Source organism: Cladophialophora bantiana (genome assembly GCF_000835475.1).
Source record: "Cladophialophora bantiana CBS 173.52 unplaced genomic scaffold supercont1.11, whole genome shotgun sequence".
NCBI lineage: Eukaryota > Fungi > Ascomycota > Eurotiomycetes > Chaetothyriales > Herpotrichiellaceae > Cladophialophora > Cladophialophora bantiana.
Window position 1 is genome coordinate 866672 of NW_015971585.1, and position 19612 is coordinate 886283.

General features: G+C 51.6%; 8 protein-coding genes across 8 annotated transcripts; 3 read left to right on the forward strand and 5 right to left on the reverse strand.

Moving 5' to 3' along the window:
• Positions 1-839: 839 nt before the first annotated feature.
• Z519_07738 (uncharacterized protein) lies at positions 840-2528 on the reverse strand (the record flags this gene model as incomplete). Its single annotated transcript, XM_016765468.1, has 2 exons — positions 840-1062; positions 1117-2528. The coding sequence occupies 2 exons, from the start codon at positions 2526-2528 to the stop codon at positions 840-842; spliced, it is 1635 nt and encodes a 544-aa protein (XP_016618437.1).
• A 389-nt stretch (positions 2529-2917) lies between these two features.
• On the forward strand, positions 2918-4848 carry Z519_07739 (uncharacterized protein; the record flags this gene model as incomplete). The annotated part of the gene is made up of 3 exons (XM_016765469.1): positions 2918-3018; positions 3074-3209; positions 3262-4848. The coding sequence occupies 3 exons, from the start codon at positions 2918-2920 to the stop codon at positions 4846-4848; spliced, it is 1824 nt and encodes a 607-aa protein (XP_016618438.1).
• A 320-nt stretch (positions 4849-5168) lies between these two features.
• On the forward strand, positions 5169-8293 carry Z519_07740 (uncharacterized protein; the record flags this gene model as incomplete). The annotated part of the gene is made up of 2 exons (XM_016765470.1): positions 5169-6902; positions 6953-8293. The coding sequence occupies 2 exons, from the start codon at positions 5169-5171 to the stop codon at positions 8291-8293; spliced, it is 3075 nt and encodes a 1024-aa protein (XP_016618439.1).
• Positions 8294-8756: 463 nt separating this feature from the next.
• Positions 8757-9504, reverse strand: Z519_07741 (uncharacterized protein; the record flags this gene model as incomplete). The annotated part of the gene is made up of 2 exons (XM_016765471.1): positions 8757-9338; positions 9415-9504. 2 exons carry the CDS (start codon positions 9502-9504, stop codon positions 8757-8759), a joined length of 672 nt encoding a protein of 223 aa, XP_016618440.1.
• Positions 9505-10883: 1379 nt separating this feature from the next.
• Positions 10884-12182, reverse strand: Z519_07742 (uncharacterized protein; the record flags this gene model as incomplete). Its single annotated transcript, XM_016765472.1, has 3 exons — positions 10884-11452; positions 11496-11918; positions 11975-12182. 3 exons carry the CDS (start codon positions 12180-12182, stop codon positions 10884-10886), a joined length of 1200 nt encoding a protein of 399 aa, XP_016618441.1.
• A 1687-nt stretch (positions 12183-13869) lies between these two features.
• Z519_07743 (uncharacterized protein) lies at positions 13870-15558 on the reverse strand (the record flags this gene model as incomplete). The annotated part of the gene is made up of 2 exons (XM_016765473.1): positions 13870-14868; positions 14923-15558. The coding sequence occupies 2 exons, from the start codon at positions 15556-15558 to the stop codon at positions 13870-13872; spliced, it is 1635 nt and encodes a 544-aa protein (XP_016618442.1).
• Positions 15559-16298: 740 nt separating this feature from the next.
• Positions 16299-17934, forward strand: Z519_07744 (uncharacterized protein; the record flags this gene model as incomplete). Its single annotated transcript, XM_016765474.1, has 2 exons — positions 16299-17561; positions 17623-17934. 2 exons carry the CDS (start codon positions 16299-16301, stop codon positions 17932-17934), a joined length of 1575 nt encoding a protein of 524 aa, XP_016618443.1.
• Positions 17935-18217: 283 nt separating this feature from the next.
• Positions 18218-19271, reverse strand: Z519_07745 (uncharacterized protein; the record flags this gene model as incomplete). The annotated part of the gene is made up of 3 exons (XM_016765475.1): positions 18218-18336; positions 18394-18832; positions 18975-19271. The coding sequence occupies 3 exons, from the start codon at positions 19269-19271 to the stop codon at positions 18218-18220; spliced, it is 855 nt and encodes a 284-aa protein (XP_016618444.1).
• Positions 19272-19612: the final 341 nt, after the last annotated feature.

Genomic DNA, 19612 nt, shown 5'->3' on the forward strand with positions numbered 1-19612 from the left:
CGTGACGGTTGTGCAGCTAGAGCTAGTTGCATGTCGATGTCCTGCTTGTACTTGTAAAAGAGTGTCACTGGATACCCATCCCCGAGGATACATGGCAGAGCTACACGCTCCAGGAGTCGCCATTGAACGCGGATGGTTGGCTAGACTAAAGTCCCAGCTACATACCTGCGCGCGAGACCTAAACCCAGCTGTGGCCAACACTACCAGTAGACCGGCTGTGCTCAGCTCGCTCATCCTATCTGGGTTCAACTGCTGGTGGAGGAAACGTCGACTTCAGCTATATTACTGGCACGCTTCCGGCTTCAGGTTTTGAAATGAAGGGGCCCAACAATGACTGGACCATCTGTCCAGGTGATCCTGCGAGACAGCAACCCTCGGACAACAATCATCACCCATAACGTCTGCTGAGGGTAGCCTTCACAGCTCTCGTACAAGGGCTCATTGTCTCCGTATGCAACTTCACAGTTCATCTCCTTGCGCATTTTAACTTCGAAGTCTCTTCTATTTTCTCAAGGGACGCCCGCTGGATACAAGTTCCCATAACCCCGCAGGTTCATTATGGTTGCCAGATTTCTGCCTCTTTGTCTGTCTTTGACGCTGACAATGCAATGCCAACGTTGTGGTATCTGCTGGCCAAAGTGATGGCATCGCCACGTGGAAGGACAGTCTCCATGACTGCAGAGGCTGCACGCAAGAACGCGCACGCAAATCAAGAAACTTGATCCGCAGAGCAACGTTTCAAGGTGATGCCTGCACCACCAATAGTTGCCAGACACCAGATTTATTAAGGTCTTGAAGGCCCTCTCGACTGTGGACAACATGAAACGAAGTCGAGCTTATCATATCTGCCCCTTGATGTCGACTTGCCCAAAGGCTCTAGTCTTTGCGATCTGGAAGATGTTCCCCGCCTTTCCGGTCAAGAAGCGAACATCACCGTCTCGTTCTTCGAGCAGATTTGATGACTCTTCTGGGGCATGGTCGAGGATGAACTGGCAGGCTTCTTCATCCGACTCGAAACCGAGTTCTTCGGTGACGAAGCGCAATCGAACGTCCGGTTTATACCTGTGCACAGTTTCAGTGACCGGAGTCATGCTGGCCTGGAGATGGCAGACTTACGTTTTGCATAAGCATGCGAGCGCCGCGAGTCGCTCACGTTCTACAAACATATCCATCAAATATGCCCCCATGTCGGGCACGGTGAGATACAATTTGAAAAATTTGTGGTAATTTCCAAGGGCAAGAGCAGAGCGCACTTCGAGCGCGTGCTTGATTGCAGGTTCTTTCTTGTCTGCTGGTGTTAGATCAGAAAGTACGTCATTCATGTCAGTCTGGTTGCACGTGTGGATAAAATAGAGGATACGATATGCCTTGAATTCCACAGGGTGACCACCAAGATTCTGTTTATACAGCGCCCGTAGCTGCGTTTGGCACTGGTTATACTCACCCAGGTCACCCTTCTCCAAAGCAATGCGAGCATGGTACTCGTAGACGCTGGTGGTGAACTCGTTCTTGATATGTTGGACCGTCAAATCTTGCCGGAGTGACTTGAATTGGTCACAGATATAGACGTAGTTGCCCTCGGTGCGCCACTTCTTCTTAAGCAATTCCAGAGTTTTCCGGAGTACATCCAAAGGCCGTACGTCATCAGGGTTGGGCGCTGACGTTAATCTGAAATAGTTCTTCTCGAGCTTTTGCGATCGGCCGACAATAGGTCCAGTCATTCTCGGCTCCGGTGAAGCAACCCGAGATGACTCTTGCGTGCGTGGAGAGTCTGATCCCGCGCGTGACTCCTCGAACCGCCGCCTGCGAGATTCCAGGCTTGTGTGGGCTTTACTTACGGATTTATTCAGGTCGAGTTTGGGGCGCTTTTCGGGTGCATTGAAGGAAACACGGTCAGCCAGAGGTCCGGAAGATCGTCCGTTCGTTCTCCAGGGTGGTTGTGGTGCAGAAATCTCAGCATCTGCTGAAAGCTCCGTGGATTTGCGCTTACGGGGGACATCCGGTTGAGCGTGGTAAGAAGCGGTGGAAGCGGCTGGAACAGGTACAGGAGGAACATAACATGGAGGGGTTATAGGGGCAAGAAGAGCACGATTGCGTTCATCTCGAATCATTTGCTGAGGCAGCGGCAGCTCCTTCCAATTGATAGTATCCAACTTGCCATTCTGAGTTGCATCAGTGATGATTTCTTTGAGTTTTGCTTCAATCTGCTCTTTGGAGACATCTCGAATTTCTGCGGCTTTGGCGAATGAACGGTTGACATAGTCACGGACCTCTGCAGACCAGACTATCTTCGGTCTTGCAGGTTGCTGGGCCTGGGGTGGAGGAATGTTTGGTGCGGTGCTCGTTGGAGGTGAGGGCATATATTGTTGGGGCGGCATTGGAGCTGGAGCGTAGGCGGGTGGCGGAGGAAGATGTGGTTGAGGGCCGAAAGCATTTCGAGCGGGAACTGGTATGTAAGCATGATTCTGGTGGTCAAGCGACGGATATGAAGTCTGCCACGGAGGGTGGCCTGCAGGAGATGAATACATGACAGCGCGATCCGGAGGTCCAGACTAATACGAGGCAAAGATGTAGCAGAAAGTGTAGAAGGGGGGCTTCAATGGCCGTGGCGGGACAAACGGAGGAGAATCCTTTGATGCCGTCGACTTGGTGAGTGGAATAGGGGATGGTGAGAAGGAGAGAATGAGGTGAAGTTGGCTTGAACGTGTAGTCGCAGGGAGGAAAGCTTCTTGGCAAACAGTCTAACCTGATTTGGGCTAGCGATATCTTCCTCGCTTCGTCTTCCAGTCCATGTTTTATCCCAGTCTCTCCTCATTATATATTGTAAACATGTTTGGGACGCCAGACTTATAGCGACAAGCAACTCCAAAATTGTCCCTACTCTCAAAAATGCACTCCAGCCTGCATAGACAGCCGGATGTTCCTCAAAAAGCCAGATTTGACCGCTGGCTCGCGCCCGATCTTGTCCCAAGATGAGGTCCTTCTATTCGTTCAGGACGGTGTTGGGCTTTACGAAGGGTCAGACAGGATCTCTAATCACAAATTGGCATCTCAAATGCTGACGTTTACTTAGGAAATACAAGATCGACTCTTGCCAGAAAGGACACATCTACTTGACTTCTCATCGGGCCTGTTACGTCGACGACGCAGATCCTCGGGCCAACTCATGGGCGGTTGATCTCAGAGATGTTGAGCGACACGAGTTCCAAGTTGTGAGCCTCGCTATTGCCTAGAATTGATGTGCTAACCCATCGCCTCAAGGCTGGATTCCTCAAGTCGTCGCCAAAGGTCACCTTGTTTCCCAAACCTCCCAAACGACGACTTGGCTCGATAAGCAGGGTTGGCCCGGCCCAGTCGCCTCGGTTTCAGAGAGTGGCGTCTTCTTCAACTCCATCAACACGCGCTTCCAGCCCATTTCGTTCATCGGCAATATCTCCCACCCCACCACCGCTAGTCACTGGCACTTGGGTGTGTCCCATCTGCTCTTTCTCTAACCCTGTACCCTCTAATTTTGATCCTACAATCGCAACTGAATCTTTTGCGCTACCACCTTGCCTGGCTTGTGGCATCAAACCGCCTTTCTCACTTGTGCTCAAAGCAGCTGTTGCTGCCAATGCGAAGCGCATCCTTGGAACTAGACCAGAATCAGTCAATCTCACAACCGACTCCCAAACTCAGTCTTATGGAGATGAAATTTCTTCAGAAAGCATCACTTGTTCCCGATGCACATTCCACAATCATCCTTGGATGCGCATCTGCGAACTGTGCTCTGCTCCCCTTCCAGCGCCAGATACTATAAAGAGGCAAGCATTCGAAGACCCATTCGGTCGGTCTGGGTCACCAGGACCCGAAATATCTGGCCTTTCTTTGGAGGAAGAGCATGAAACTCCAAGTGTCAAGTTTTCTTTTCGGAACGGAGGTGACCGAGTCTTCTATGAGCGACTCAAAAACACAATGATACAGAGAAAGTGGTTGTTACAGAATGCGCCACCCATCCCGCGACCTGACGGTGACCGCACGCCAACACCATTTAGCGGTACGAGTCCTGTGCCATCTTCCGAGTCTCGAGCAGTCGCTGTTGGCATTGCTGGACTTGAGCAGCGTGGACTTCAAACTCGCAGGAACAACGAAGCCGTTCTGGGCAATGCTTTTGAAGATTTAGAAGCTCTGATGGCGTCAGCAAAAGATGTCGTTGCCCTGGCAGAGCGATTTGCGCTAGAGTCGGGATCGCAGACAGGCGGGCCCGGAGTTCCATCGGACCCTCTTCTATCTCAGTCGGCGGCAGCACTTGGTATGGTTGCGACGAAAGATATGGTCGGGGACAACTCCACTGCACTATACATCTCCGAGCTGGCAAGGAATTTGGCTGAGTATGCTACAGACGATCGACAAGGCATATTACGACGCCAAGGCGGCACGATGAGTCTGGTCGACCTGTGGGCCATGTTCAACAGAAGTCAGAATGGAGTAGAGCTAGTCAGCCCATCTGACTTCCACAAGGCGGCCGAAGCTTGGGAAAAGTTGGGCCTGCCTATCAAGCTGCGCCGTTTCAAAAGTGGACTGTTGGTGGTGCAACAGCGCAATACAAGCGACGAGAAAACGATCGGTCAGATCAGGGCGTGGCTCGATTCACTACGCCTTTCGGCAGCTGCAACATCACCAGAAGCATGGGACAGGTCAATCTATGGCATTGGAGTAACAGCACAGCAGGCAGCCGCGCAGTTCGGCTGGAGCCTCGGTGTTGCCGCCGAAGAACTTGAAATGGCAGAGGAGCGAGGAGCACTCTGTCGGGAAGAAGGCGTAGAGGGTTTGAAGTTCTGGCTCAACCTCCTGGTCGAAGACGACTAGATAGACATGTTCTCCGTACAAGGGAATAGCAAGGCCCCTTTACCCCTGAACGATTGACCTGTGCACTTGTGTGCGCCCTTTACACCTCGCCACCCACCCACAAGGCCCTCAGATCCCACGTGGCGAGGGGGCGCGTCCACCGCGTCTCTGCAGCGTTCGGCGCACCTGCCTCTTTGAAAAATTTCTACTCCTGAACCTCTGGCATTGAGGGGACACAACCGGCGCCGACTGCAAAGGTTGACAATTGTTCTTTACGCTGATGTATGATGATATTGATATTGTCTCATCGAAGTCGCTCTTTCACTTAACTTTGCGCAAATATGGCCAGAATCGGTCGCGGAGGCTTTCTGGCTCTCGCGGTGGTCTTCCATCTGGTCTATATCTACTCCATCTTCGACATTTACTTTGTCAGTCCAATCGTCCATGGCATGAAACCATTTGCCGTCCAACAAGACCGTGCTCCGTCAAAACGGCTCGTCCTGTTTGTAGGAGACGGTCTGCGCGCTGATAAGGCGTTTCAATCCTTCCCAGATCCATCTCCCCCTGACCCAGTAAATGCCGACCTTACTCCCCGACCTCTCGCTCCCTTTCTGCGATCTCGAGTACTCGAGCACGGTACTTTCGGCGTGTCTCATACACGGGTGCCGACAGAGTCGCGCCCCGGACACGTTGCGCTCATTGCTGGGCTCTATGAAGATGTGTCTGCGGTAACAACTGGGTGGAAACTGAATCCGGTAGATTTCGACAGCGTCTTTAATCGAAGTCGGCACACATGGAGTTGGGGGAGTCCAGATATTCTTCCGATGTTTAAGGAAGGAGCAATACCGGGACGGGTCGACGCCGATCATTATGCTGCAGAATTCGAGGACTTCTCACAGGACGCTACATCGCTGGACATCTGGGTCTTCGACAAGGTTAAGGATCTTTTCAAATCTGCCAGCACAAATGCTACCCTCGATGCCATGCTCCGAGAGGACAAAATTGTTTTTTTCTTGCATCTGCTTGGATTGGACACCACGGGTCATTCCTACCGGCCGTACTCCAAGGAATATCTGCACAACATCAAGATCGTTGACCAAGGCGTCGAGGAAATTACAAATCTAGTCGAAGAATTTTATGCTGATGGGGAAACTGCCTACGTTTTCACAGCCGATCACGGGATGAGCGACTGGGGAAGTCACGGAGATGGTCACCCTGACAATACGAGGACGCCCTTGATCGCTTGGGGTGCTGGCGTGGCCCGACCTCAGCTTTTTCCGGGCGCGCAAGCTCCAGGCCATGAAGACGGGGTCTCCTTTGACTGGGGTCTTGATCACGTTCGACGCCATGATGTTGACCAAGCCGATGTTGCTGCGCTGATGGCCTATCTTGCTGGTCTAGAGTTTCCGGTCAATTCTGTTGGCAAGCTTCCGTTACCCTATCTTGCTGCCTCGACGCAGGAGAAGGCCAACGCAGTGCTTGTGAACACCAAGCAAGTCCTAGACATGTACAGAGTTAAGGAGGAACAGAAGCAGGCAACGTCGCTGAACTTTCAGCCATATCCCCCTTTCTCAAAAGCCAATGCCTCCATTGCTGATCGAATTGCTGCTATTGAGGCTGCAATTAGCAACGATCTATATGACTCAGCTATTCAACTGTCCTCGGAGCTCTTTGACCATGCTCTGCAAGGTTTGCGGTACTTACAGACTTATGATTGGCTTTTCCTCCGCGCTCTGATCACCGTTGGGTACATTGGCTGGATTACCTACGCAATTACTACAGTCATCGACCTGCATGTCCTTCATGGCGCCGTGCCAGACGAGAGGACAATCGGAACAAGCATGGCGTTTTCATCTATCCTGGTGGTGTTGTATTCGTTCTTCGTCGTCGAGCGGTCGCCTGTGACATATTACGGATACGCATTTTTTCCTGTCTTTTTCTGGGAGGAAGTGTTTGCCAGGAGAAAAGCTCTATTTTCTGGGATCAACGTTCTTTTCGGCCACATCCAGAGCTTTTCGAGGTCTTTGTCTCTCATTGTGCAAGTCTTGCTCTATTTGTTCGTCATTGAGGCTTTGGTAGGTGATAGGAACCCGTTTCCCAGTGGGTTGGTTTCTGACGCATGCAGGTGCAATCATACTTCCATCGCATTATCTTCACCCTCTGTTACCTTTTCGCAGCGGTGTTTCCCGTCGTATATGGCGCGGATTTCATCAAGAAGAATACATTGATCGTGCTAGCATGGGCAGCGGGCTGCCTAGTTCTGAGCACCTTTACGCTACTTCCGGTAGTGAAAGTTGAGAGCCCCACCATGATCACCGCAGGAGGTCTCCTCATGTTTGGAGCCGGCGTCCTCTATCTTACTTTTGAGCACGATATCACCACGCAGTCGAAATCCCGGACACAAGAAACAGAACCCAATGTTATTTCCCGAATCCTCATGGGCCTTCAGATCGGGATTATTCTGCTAACCATCATCGTTACGCGTTCAAGTGTTGCTTCGCTTCAAGCAAAGAAAGGGCTACCGCTAGGGAACCAAGTCGTTGGTTGGCTTGTTCTTGTAGCCTCCGTCATCCTTCCATTCGTGCATCGAATGGCACCAAACAAACACTACCTTCATCGACTCGTCATAATCTTCCTTACATTTTCGCCAACGTTTGTCCTCCTTACCATCTCATATGAGGGCCTGTTCTACTTTGCATTCTGCTTCACGTTACTTACGTGGGTACGCCTCGAGCACGCCATCCAGTTTCATGGGTCCTCCCAATCACAAGAGACTCCATCGGACTCAATGGCCTCCGCAAATGGCATCACCATAACATCGAAATCCCAGAAGTCCGAGAATCTATATCCCGAACAGACGTTCCGCACCCTTGCGCTCACCGACCTCCGCCGTGCCCTTTTCTTCCTCTTCTTCCTGCAATCCGCATTTTTCTCTACCGGCAACATTGCCTCCATTTCGAGCTTTAGTCTGGACGCCGTGTACCGCCTTATCCCGATCTTCGACCCCTTCTCACAGGGTGCCCTTTTGATGTTCAAATTGATGGTCCCCTTTGCTATCATATCGGCCGCATTGGGAATTCTCAATCGAAGACTCGGCTTGCAGAGCTCGGCGCTGTTCATGACGGTGATGAGTATTAGTGACGTGATGACACTCAACTTTTTCTGGATGGTGAAGGACGAGGGAAGTTGGTTAGATATTGGCACCACAATTAGCCACTTTGTGATTGGGAGTTTGCTTTGTGTCTTCGTGGCGGGATTGGAGGGAGTGAGTCAAGCCTTGATTCACGGGGTCGAGGTCGATACCCATGAGGATAGAACGAAGGAGGTGGCTGGTGTCCAGGTGATTCAGGGGAAAGTCACCGCAACCGATATGGGTAAGAATGCGCAGGCAAACGGGATGGTGAATGGAGTCGTGAAGGTCACTGAGGGGCGAGAAGGTGTGGATGAGAGGCCGGTTATTGATTAGTTGTGGTCAGCTCTTGGGCCAAATATGTCGCTGGAGTAATGGTCTCGGGCATACTGACACGCCTGTTGTGAATAGGTTATGATTCCTTGGATCTGCGTGCAGCATTGGCCTCTTGAGTACCGTGTAGATGGCACAGCATGCTCCTAAAACTGGCTCAATTCGCGCAAATTGTACATCCCTCGCAACTACACATTCTACTCGAGTCAAAGTTTGGGGCTCAGATCATTCTAGTTTGTTTTGGTCTCTCTAACGTGGAAACTACGCCATGTCAATGCCGTTTCCTTTCCCTTGTCGCCTGATGATGACGGGATCTGCCCCGGGCCTCTTTTCTCCGAGACGGGGCCCCTTCAGCTCTGCCTTCTCATCTGTTCGAGGCTTGCCGCTTATCTCCCTGGGAACTGCGCCAGCTCTCCGCCCAGGAGGACTTGGGTACCTTTTCTTCAAGGAGATGATGGGTCCATTTTTACTCGCGAGGATTTGCCGCCCCCCGGTCGGACACGCCCGTCGCGCCCTTGGCCTTGGAATATTCTGTGTGCTCGCCAGCTTTTGCACCCTCTGCGGCGACGAACTCTGCGCTTACGGGCTCCTTGGCTTCGGCGCCCGTCCTGCTCACATTGTGTCCCGAGATGGGCCCTCGAGGGTGATTGCCCTCCTGCTGGAGGCGTCGAAACCCGGGGTTCACGTCATTGGAGTCCCGGACGCCTGAGCCGCCCGTTGCACCTGCGCCCTCTGGGCCCGAGGTCGCTTTGCTGGCTGTGTGGTGTCCTTCGTGACGGAGTTCGGTCGATGTCTGTCCCTGGCCCGGGTGGCCGAGGCCCGTGTGCACGTCGGCAGATGTGGCGCCGGGCAGTGTGCTTAGAGGGTCGGTGCGGACGCCTTCTTTGCCGTGGGAGCGGTTGACGTTGTCATTCAGAGCTTGTCCTGGAACTTCGCCCACTGGATTTGGTTGGTACGTTGCATTTGCTGGGGCTGTGCCTGGGGGAAGGGTTTTGGCGGTGAATTCGGGGGCGTGATCTGCTGGCGAGACTTTTTGGCCTATTTGGTGCTAGAGAAAGGAGTCAGTTAGGGCCCTAGACGTTTTCTCTTTCAGAGGTATCTGATGCCCAGGGAACATGACTTACACCGTGCTTCTCCATGGGTTCATCGCGGGGCTTGCGAGGCATGAATTCACCCTGGGCGTTGGTCATGGAGTCTGCATTTCTTGCTGCCATATTGTCTGCGTGTGGTTCTTGATGTGATAGTATTCTTTACAGAGGCAACTTGTCAATTCTGAAGTACATTGATCCAGGATCAATAGGATGAGCGGGTCAGGGACAGATGAAGTCCTGAAAAACGGTCGTGTGCTGTGCCCTGACTGTTGACGTCATGCTGGGACATTTGTGATCTCATAGTCCTTTTGACGTTTCATGTGGCAATGCAAATCAATATCGAGAATCAACAGGTCCAGGGCCCGTAGCGTAGAAAGTGCTCGCAGCTCCCTTCGTCGCAGGTGATAGGGTGCTCACCAAGACCACACAATGGCTCGTTGTTGGCGTATTTGTTCGGTTGCGTGTCATCCATCCTCGACGGGGTTTGATTTCACCCGTTCCATTCAGCGTTTACCGTCTGAACTGCCAAAACACATACCTAGACGCAGCTCCTATACATCCTGTCAAGTGATGCCAGAATTTCAGTCTTGCTTACCTTCTCCAAAGATGGCCTTGCAAGGCGGTAAACCGTGCTGTTGTTGAGTTTGAAGTCTCATGGCAGGCTGACGAAGAAGGCGCTCGGCGATAGATAAAAGAACAGCACACTCCTTAATATTATCACGACGCGTTCTTTTTTGCGCATTGCTTTCGTTCGTTTTACGATATCTGGCCTCCGTCCTTTTTCCTACCCAGCCCTCTCCCGACCATCCTTATCGTTGCCTCTGGAGCCTCTGCCTGACTTAGAGAGATCGTTGCTACAGGGGGCCGCCGTCGCCAACCACCAGACGAAATATCCCTGTCGAAGAAAAAGAGCCATCGCCTATTTCGATTCTCGGAGAACGCTCCACACTCCACCAGCTTGACGGACCAACCTTTATGCGGCCGCGGTAGCCAAGGACACGGGAAGGTCACGTGAGGACCGACATAACCTGGCGCACGAGAAAAGGCCGACTCATGTAATGTGGTCTGTTGCTCTCCTGGGATCTGGCCCAGAGGAGCACAGTACTACAGAGCGCGCGTTAGTCAAGTGTATATAGCCGTGGCCGGAGCCCACTTCTACAGCGAGCGTATTCAACCTTCTTGGAAATACAAACCCCTACCTTCTGACAACACGAATCCGGTGTACGCCAGGGGATTCCATCGCCGTTGATCCCACGGCTTCGTCCCTCGAGTCAAACCCAGCCTGTCTTGCTCTTGTGGGGAAGCGAGTCCGCAACATAGTGACAGAGGTATCTCGAATGGTCTAGCTAATTACATTCACCGGGACATTGATGGCCTCTTCAGTGATATGGATGCTGATGTTGCTATCGCGTTAGACGTGCCTGATTTCTTCCTAATATCTCATGGGGAATTTCATGAAGAGCATTTAGCCCATGAGATTCGCGGTCGTGAGTCGCCTCTATTTATGGCTCACCAGGCCAGACAGCATCAGCCACGCCACGAACCAGCTTCAATTTCTCAATCATGTCGTTCCGCGTCATTTTATTTCCAACACTCGCGCTGGCGAACCCGCACTGAGGACTGATACTGGTCCTCTTCAAAGCGTCCAGTTCACTCTGTCCACTCCCTTGTGCCATAAACCTCGTAGCTTCCCAAATTCTTCTCTTCAGCACCTCGGGATCCTCAAGGTGAGGAAACTTGGTCGTTACGAGACCTAGGACAAGGTTTTTGTCACCAGGCAATTCGATCAGTGGTTCAAACCCGCCGGATCGGTCCGTGTCGAATTCAAGAAGAAATGTATCGACCTTAGCCTGCTTAAAGATCTTCTTTGCAATCCGCTCGTAACCACCGGTGGCCCAGTGCCCGCTCATGAAGTTGCCGCGGCACAAATGGAGTCCAACATGAACGTCAGCGGGCAGCTGCTTAATGCAATCATTCACCAATGCGATATATTCATCGATCACTTCGTCGACTGTCTTCTTGTTCATCGGGTCGTCGTGCCAGCCATGGACAAATTTCTCATCGCAGAAGTCTGTATATTAGCGTGGGTTGCGGCACTGCTCGGTCAAACTTACACGCAAAAGTTGGATCATCGATCTGAAGATTCCGCATGCCCGCAGCATACAGTGCTTTCAATTCCGCTTGATAAGCTGCTGCGATATCGTGATAGTACTCGGTATCACAAGAGTAGACGTCAGTAGGGTACGCACAACCTGGCCGATATCGGAAATGGAACCAGTGAGGTGAGCCCATGGTCATCTTGATGTTCTTGACCTGTTCCGGCTGGACCAAGCCCTTGAGGTACTCGAACGATTCAGCAAATGTGCTACGGACGTGTTTGATCTTGCCCGAGCACACCGTTGTTTTCGCACCCTTTGCGCCTGCACTGGTAAATAACTTAAAATCGGGCACATATTCTCGCAGAATGCCGATGGACTGCTCGTTGACTGTGACGTCCTGGAATCCTTCGAGATCGGTGAAGAAGTCTCCCCAATACACTGTCGACGGGGAGTGAGTCAGCCAACAATTTGAACACTGTGATGGGACAATTCACCGTGTCGCCGATATTCGCCGTCAGTTATGGCCTGAAAGCGAAGATCATGCTGGAGCTCCACGATATCCTTAATGTACCTATTCTCCGCATCTTCTAGATCCTGTTGCGCTCTTTCGCCTGCAGTGACTGATTCACGAAGCTGTAATAGTTCTGCTGGTCTCAGCAGGGAGCCGATGTGTTCGGCTCGGAAAGGCGGAGACTGGTGCATTTTCGTTCTGAGCGCGTTTGGTCAATTAATCCTGACTTAGCAGTGATCTCTCTAAACGAGCAGTCTCCTTGCGCGGGATATTTAGAGCTCGATATTTTCAATTGCGAGAAAATACGAGGCAGTTGGCTGATGGCTGTACTTGATTGTCAAACGAGCGAGTGACATAGTCCAGATTCAGCATGTGGCCATTAACGTTGTCAGTGCCCAGGGTGCGGCGTAGCACCGAGCCGATCTTCTCGGAGTGGAATTCTAAGGTGGTGCCCTCGTCCCATCGCAAATACTCTATCGGAGACCCTCCGTGCGTCCCCCTGGACATTTGTTAGCATCGATCCGGGATCAAGGCCATTGGAAGCTTGCGGGACAAGCCTCTATCGCTGTCGATTAACAATTTTGTGGTGCTCAGTCTCCGTGCTGGGTCTTACGAACTGACCTTCATGCGGCCATGGCAGGGGCACACTTGGAAGGTTCTCCGAAAGCAGCCTCGTTGACAAGGCTGGTCAAGATCACGTGATGACCAAGAAGGGAAATACGTGCTTTAGCGCAATGCTACAGTGGCGGGGAATGGATCGGGGCCGCAAGTTCAACCGCAAGTTCGTACAACCGCAAGTTCGCTTAAATGCTTGGCAGAAACGAACGCAAGCCAAATTTGCTGGCGTATAGAAAACGCTAGGGAGGAAGAGGTGGAAGATGTGCCAGAGACCCCTCCGCCATCGACCTTGACTAGGCCAACACGCCTAGTGCCTCAGACGCCAGATCGGCCACGGCCGCGCCGCAGTCCTTCGCCTGAGGACTCTCCTGAACTGGCCTTGCCACCATCGATAGCGCCGCCTACGATCGGTAGTGGCGGAGGTAAACGAGTCCGCAAACGGACTACTAGGCTAGTTGAGGCTAGGCAACAAGGCTTCCTGCCTAACTCGCAGGACGACTGAGAGATCAACACCCAGGTTGGCTATACAAACAGGCGGCGACGAGGTCAGGCGGCGACGAGGTCAGGCGGCGGCGAGGTCTAGGAGGAGGGATACGGAGGATGGCAAGCGGAAATTGCCACTAGCTAAATTAGGTGTAATTGGCTTCTACCAAGCACTAAGCGAACTTGCGGTTGTACGAACTTGCGCTTGAACTTGCGGCCCCGATCCATTCCCCAGTGGCGCTCAGGATTACTACTTTGGGAAGTTCTGCCTGGGTATTATTATATTGTCACCCACTTCCATAGACGGCCGTGTCAGCTTCGTTATCGTAGCAACTCTACCTTTCAGTATATGGGGGCCAGAGCCCAAGATATCTTTCTCTGTCTTTCTCTACGGGCCGACCGTAAGTAATGCCGACCGCCTTTTCTTGCGGAGCCCTCATCGCTCTCAATCTTGGCACACCTGTGGTAATATACAGCATCAAGGTTTTAGATCCGTCAAGAATCTTATCGCGCAAGACTAATAGGCTGAAGAATACCAAGATTGGCTCGGTACAGTGCAGAGACTATGAGAACAAATACCTGAGCAGGAGATATCTCTGCGCGACGCAATATTGATTCAGTAATTGGCCACATATGTCTACGTCGATGATACACAATCTAAAAGCAATATTTGTGACTCCAATCCAAAGAATCCCGACGAACAGTAGTATGGCTATCGCTGAGAAGTGAATTCAGGTCTGAGGGTTTCAGTTGAAAGGTGATGTTCGCAAAGCTTTCTCAGCGTATAAGACCAGCTGCTCGCAAAATCGCTGAGTGTTTGTAGTACCTCTGGACACTCAACTTACGCAAAGTCTTGCCATACTTGATCATGAGTAAAAAGGTTGCAATCTGAGCCAAGCCAACCATAGCAGCGGTAATAAATGCGTTTTGTCGACCCATGCTCGTCAGCCAAGGCGTGAACCCGTAGTCAAATGCGAAATTCATCGTGTTTCTGATACAGATGACGGTGACGAGGGCTTCGGCGCTCAAGTCTTTGTACGAGTCCAGACAATAACCAATATTAAGCTGCAGCAAGAAGGTGATTGAAATCCCGAGTAGGAAAAGAGCAACGATACACCCGAACCAGTGGATTCCATGTTCCGAACCCACGCCCCAGAGAATAAGGCTAAACGGTACGAGCACCAGTGGTGCCAAGTTTAGCCAGAGCCTATGCTCGGGTTCGGCAACCCCACCGTTTCGTCGCGCCATCCATAGGCAGAACTTGTCACCAAAACTGCCGCAAAGAGGAAAAGCTAGGATGGTGCCCAGTAACACCGACAAGTAAGACAGCCCGGCGAGAGATGTGGAAAAGTTGTATGGCGGTGCGGTCAGGTACGGCGATACCGTGTTGATGATGACGTTGAACCAGATAACTCCTGCACCGTAGGAGAAGCCCGCATAGAGGATGACTGGATACGTGAAAAACACGATCGGTCTCAGCATCATACCGAGGATACGATTCTCTTTTTTGAGATCAGCAGTCCTCCAGAGCTTCAGCTTGTCGAAATAAGACTTCCGTGGATATATTTGGGGTACCGAATCAGGTGTCGCCCTTGTAACCCATGGAGTCTTTTCTGGATCTGAATTGCTCGTCGCCGGCCCTTCAAGCGATTCGTTGTTGACCTCGACACTCGCAGCGGCACCTCCAACGTTGCTGCCGCGGACTTCATAGTTGGTTTCTTCCATAAGGAAGAAAAGAAACACGAACCCAACTGCACAAAATATGCTGGCCCAGAACTAGATGAAGTGTCAGCCTCGAGGAAGGTGGATCAAATGGTGTCCTAGACTTACCAAAACCCACGGCCATCCTTGTCCATCAGCGATGAAGCCAGCTATTATTGTCATCACATAGATTGCGCTGAAGAGTACCATCCCATAATATGCAATGTATTTACCCCGTTCATGTTGGAAGTAGAGGTCGGTCAAGCTGATCTCCGAAAGACTCTCGACAGGAGCGCCAAAGAATCCTTGTAGCAGCTTGTTAGCGATCCATTGCGCATTGCTTTTGCAGTACGGAGTCCAGGCCATGAGGGCGACAGTAACCAAGATTGAGATGAGATACATGGGCCTTTTGCCATATTGCATGGCAAGAGGTTGCCAGATCAGACACCCCCAGCCGAAGGTAAGAAAGGTATAGCCGACGCCTACTACCAGATCATTGATCGTCAGGCCCGTAGAATTAGAGATCTGGACAAGCACGGTCGGAGTCGATCCAAAGGCCCCCGCGATGAGACCAGTATATAGCAGGGTGCAGAAAGTCGACAAAGCTTTTCGGCGAGGGGTCCAGTTCAAGGGGTCTTCTGGGTCGTTGGTTGGCACAGGGATTAAGATGATGTCGGTGTTTCCGGCGTGTTTCGCGTCGATACTACCATCAGCATCCGTCAATTGGACAGTGCCAGGAATCCTCGTATCTTCAGGCGACAGCATTGTTTTAGCCTCTCCGGTCAAGAATGGAATTGGGAAGAGAGAGGGAGTTTGTTGTGTCCCTACCAGGAGCCGACTTCTCACATGTCTGCTGCGACTTATATACTTATCGAACCAGTCTTCAGCTTCAAACTGAAGGGATTATCATGTTTGATTGCTGCGCAGTTCCTAACAGCATGCTCTGTGAATTCTCGACACATGTACTCTCAGTGACGACTCATTGGCCACCGCGAAAGCCATGGCAATGCCGGAGCAGGACCGACATATTTAGGAGAGCCCGAGTATCTCGGACGACGAATTCGAGTTAGTTTCTGGCCTCACCGGAGGAGCCATGGTAGGAATTTACGGAAGTGATCCGGGGGCCAAGCAATGTCCGGCATACCTCCGTTGCGAAGTCAAATACCCATGCAAACAGATTGTGTGACAGACTCTGTCCACCGTCGTGGAATCATGTTATATCCTCAGCCGTGACCTAGCGCGACCTTGAAGAGCTCAAGGCACGTTTTCAACGGGTCACTTGCTATTCGGTAGCGGTCAGGATCGTCACGTCCGGCAACTCTTAAACATTGTCTTTCGCAATGTTTGATTTTCCTCACCATCGTTGGCATTTCTTCAATTTACTGGCAGTTACATCGTCATTGTACCTCCGATTCTACACTTACTATTTGCTGCGATGGGTGCGTCTGATGCCCTACTGTTACGAAAGCATGCTACCAGACAACAGATATTGACATGTTGAATAGATGCCGTGGGGTCGTGGTCTCCTTAGGTCAATCTACATCAGCTTTGCGATATACGCGATTGGTTTCGGCTACCGCCTTATTTTGCAGCTCACGCGCTCCGAGCATGCTCCAAATATTCTTGCTCTCAGACGCAGCGGCACAGAGCTGGCTTCAGCGCTCCTCCTTGGATCATTTGAAGCAGCATGGCCTCTCACAACAGCCCTCTCGGCTTGCCTCAATCTTTTGTGCTTCCTTTGCGTCGTTGACTTCATCTATCGAGCCCAAACGTTTCACACTAGTTCTGACTTGTCTTTTGAACGGATTGGATATGTGAATGCCAGCAGTGCACGTGTTTCAATTCGGTCACCAAACGAAGCGATAATAAAGTTGTGGTACAAACCACAATCAACGGGCGTCGTGGAAGAGCAAGGAGAGGGACGCTGGCAAGCAGGTCCGGTCGTTTCCACGACGCCAGAAGCCGACTACATGGCCAGCTTCGTTCTTGAGAACTTGCGCTCCGACACACAGTACGTGTATTACACCAACGCTAGTCATAGAGGGAGATTTCACACACATCCTGAGTATCCCAAAAGGTGGTCTATGGTCTCCAGTAGCTGCATCAAAGCCTTTTGGCCATACAACCCTTTGGACCACCCTCTTAGTATCCGAGGCCTAGATTTCCTGTCAAAGGTGGCGGAGTCCAGGGAGCTGTCTTTCATGCTGTTCCTTGGCGACTTCATTTACATTGACCTGCCAAAAAGGTTCGGTTGGAATACGGAGGATTATCAGCAAGCTTACAGGCAAGTATACGCATCTCCAAGTTGGTCACGAGCTTTGACAGAGCTTCCATGGTTGCATCTATATGACGACCACGAGATCACCAATAATTGGTCGTCAAACGGGACGGGGATCTATCAGCAAGCTATCAAGGCCTTCATGACTTACCATCACGCCGCAAATCCGCCTCCATTTCGAGATGATCATACATACTTCACCTTCCGCCACGGCGATGTGTCATTCTTCGTCACGGACACAAGACGCTACCGGTCCGTTGCGAAGATGAAGGACGGTCCGGAAAAGACTATGCTCGGCACACAGCAACGGCACGATTTAGAAACGTGGTTGACCGATGCTTCTGGATGGAAGGTCGTCGTCAGCAGTGTCCCCTTCACACGGAATTGGAGGAGTCCCGACGCCGAGGATAGCTGGGGTGGCTATTTATGGGAGCGAGAGAGACTGCTGCAGAAAATGTGGCAAACCGACGGCGTTCTGATCATCAGTGGTGTAAGTGTCCACATCTTTTCCGTTCACTGCCTGCCGCTTACTCTTGTACGTTTTATTTCAGGATCGACACGAGCATGCTACCACTTATTTTCCGCCTCCGGACAGCAATGACTCGAAAATTATCGAGTTCTCGACGTCTCCCCTCAATCAATTCTACGAGCCATTTCGTAGAGACTATACGCAAATTGAAGATACAGACATCGCATTGTATCACCATTACTCGGGTCACTCCAAGTTTGGGATCTTCACGTTCGATACCAAGCAAGAAGACGTCTGGACAATGGAATTTGAGCTGATCGTCGATGGCCAAAAAAGATGGTCGCATGTTGTGCGTCAGTCCCGCCACCCTAGAGAAGCGATGGCCATGGTTTAAGATTGAGTATGATTCCGATGGGTAAGAGGGGTACGAGATCCAACGATCAAACAGGCTGTCACTCGGCCTTGTGCAATGAGTCGTTGCCTTTTCACCCCACCTTGATTGAGCCTCTATCATTCCCTTGGCGGGGGCAGACGTGTTTGCTTTGTAGAAACCCTCCATACGAGAAGTAAATATATCAATTCACCAATGGCAACTGCTGCGCGAGGGCGGTCTCATGTACAGATCTGGCTGGCATTGATTCCATAAACCAGACGCAGGGCTGGTATCTGATCTCAAACTACGTTGAAGTAGTCGCCTCCTTCGCGGGAAACATTGCCGTTCTCGTCGCCGATTTCTCAAAATAATGAAATCCGTACCTCAACATTCCAGCGCCATAGTCTTCCCCTGGTTTTCTGTCTTAATATTGAAGTTAGCAAGAGGCTGCTTGATCCTGACAGAAAGCATCGTCCTTACCATAGTGCGGAGGAAATGTCGCCCTCCTATCCGCGTAATACCTTTCCCTCAAATCCGTCCCATCTTGCTTGCGCGAGTAGGTTGCATAGACGCTCGCGCGGCTGTGATCCGTCTTATTCGGAGCACTTCGGTGGGCCAGGTGACTTCCAAACAGCACGATGTCGCCTGGCTTAAGCGGGAGAGAGACCCAGTGTGCGCTGGCCTCCCAGTCTTCCGCAACGCGGCCTCCTTCTCCGGGAGCCAGCTTAACATTCACATTATGGCTGCCAGGGACGACTTCTAAGCAGCCGTTTGCGACGGTAGCTTCGTCAACCGCGATGTTGACGGTCAGGTGGTTGACACGGCCGATGTGGTCGTAGGCAGGCGCGTCAAGATGGGCTTTGAAGCCATTGCTGTTGGGGAGTTTGTAATTGATTTTTTCTTTGAACAGAAGCATTTCCTACGACTCCGTAGCTGTCAGAAGTGGATCTCATTGACGCAAAGATCCGAAGCAATAGGGTCTCCCCCCAAGCAAGGCTAGTGAAGGACGCAAGAGAGAATGCCGGTGCAAGAGAAAAACGCCGTCAAGAGGTTGAACTCACATCGCCAGATAATTGCTTCAGGATGTTGCCAATTACTCCACCGCGCAGGAGTTGATCAAACTCGGGATGATATTCAACAAAGGCTTCCGTTCGGAACAACTGCTGTTTGCCGTCAAGGCTAGGCTCTTCGTAGCAGAGCCATTTCCCTGATTCATAGGGCCAGCTCTTGACCTCGTTGGTCCAGGCTTGAAGCTCATTCGGTTGGGCGATTTGATGCTCTTCGAATGGTATATGTAGATAGCCGTCGCGCAGATATTGTTCAATCTGGCTGCGGGAAAGGTTGTAGTCTCTCGGCATTTTGCTTGTACCAGTGTCAGAAAGTCATTTGGTGTGTGCATGGATCCTCGAGGCTACACTATCGCTTCTTTGTGAGGGCGTTACGTTGGGGGCTCCTAGCATTGATGTCATCACGTGTAACTTTGACCATGCGGAGTCGGTGCCGCGCCGTGCCCTCCTCCCTAGTAGGTGTGCTCCGCCATGTCAACAATTGTCGGCGACGAGCCCGCAGCATCCCTCTCGGTCTCCGAGATCCTTTGGACACGATAAGAAATCTCGGCGGTGAAGCCGAGGCAAGGTCATTTGGCGAGATACCAGAGGACGGCGCACCACCAACTGATGGCATGTGAATCCCCCAAAGA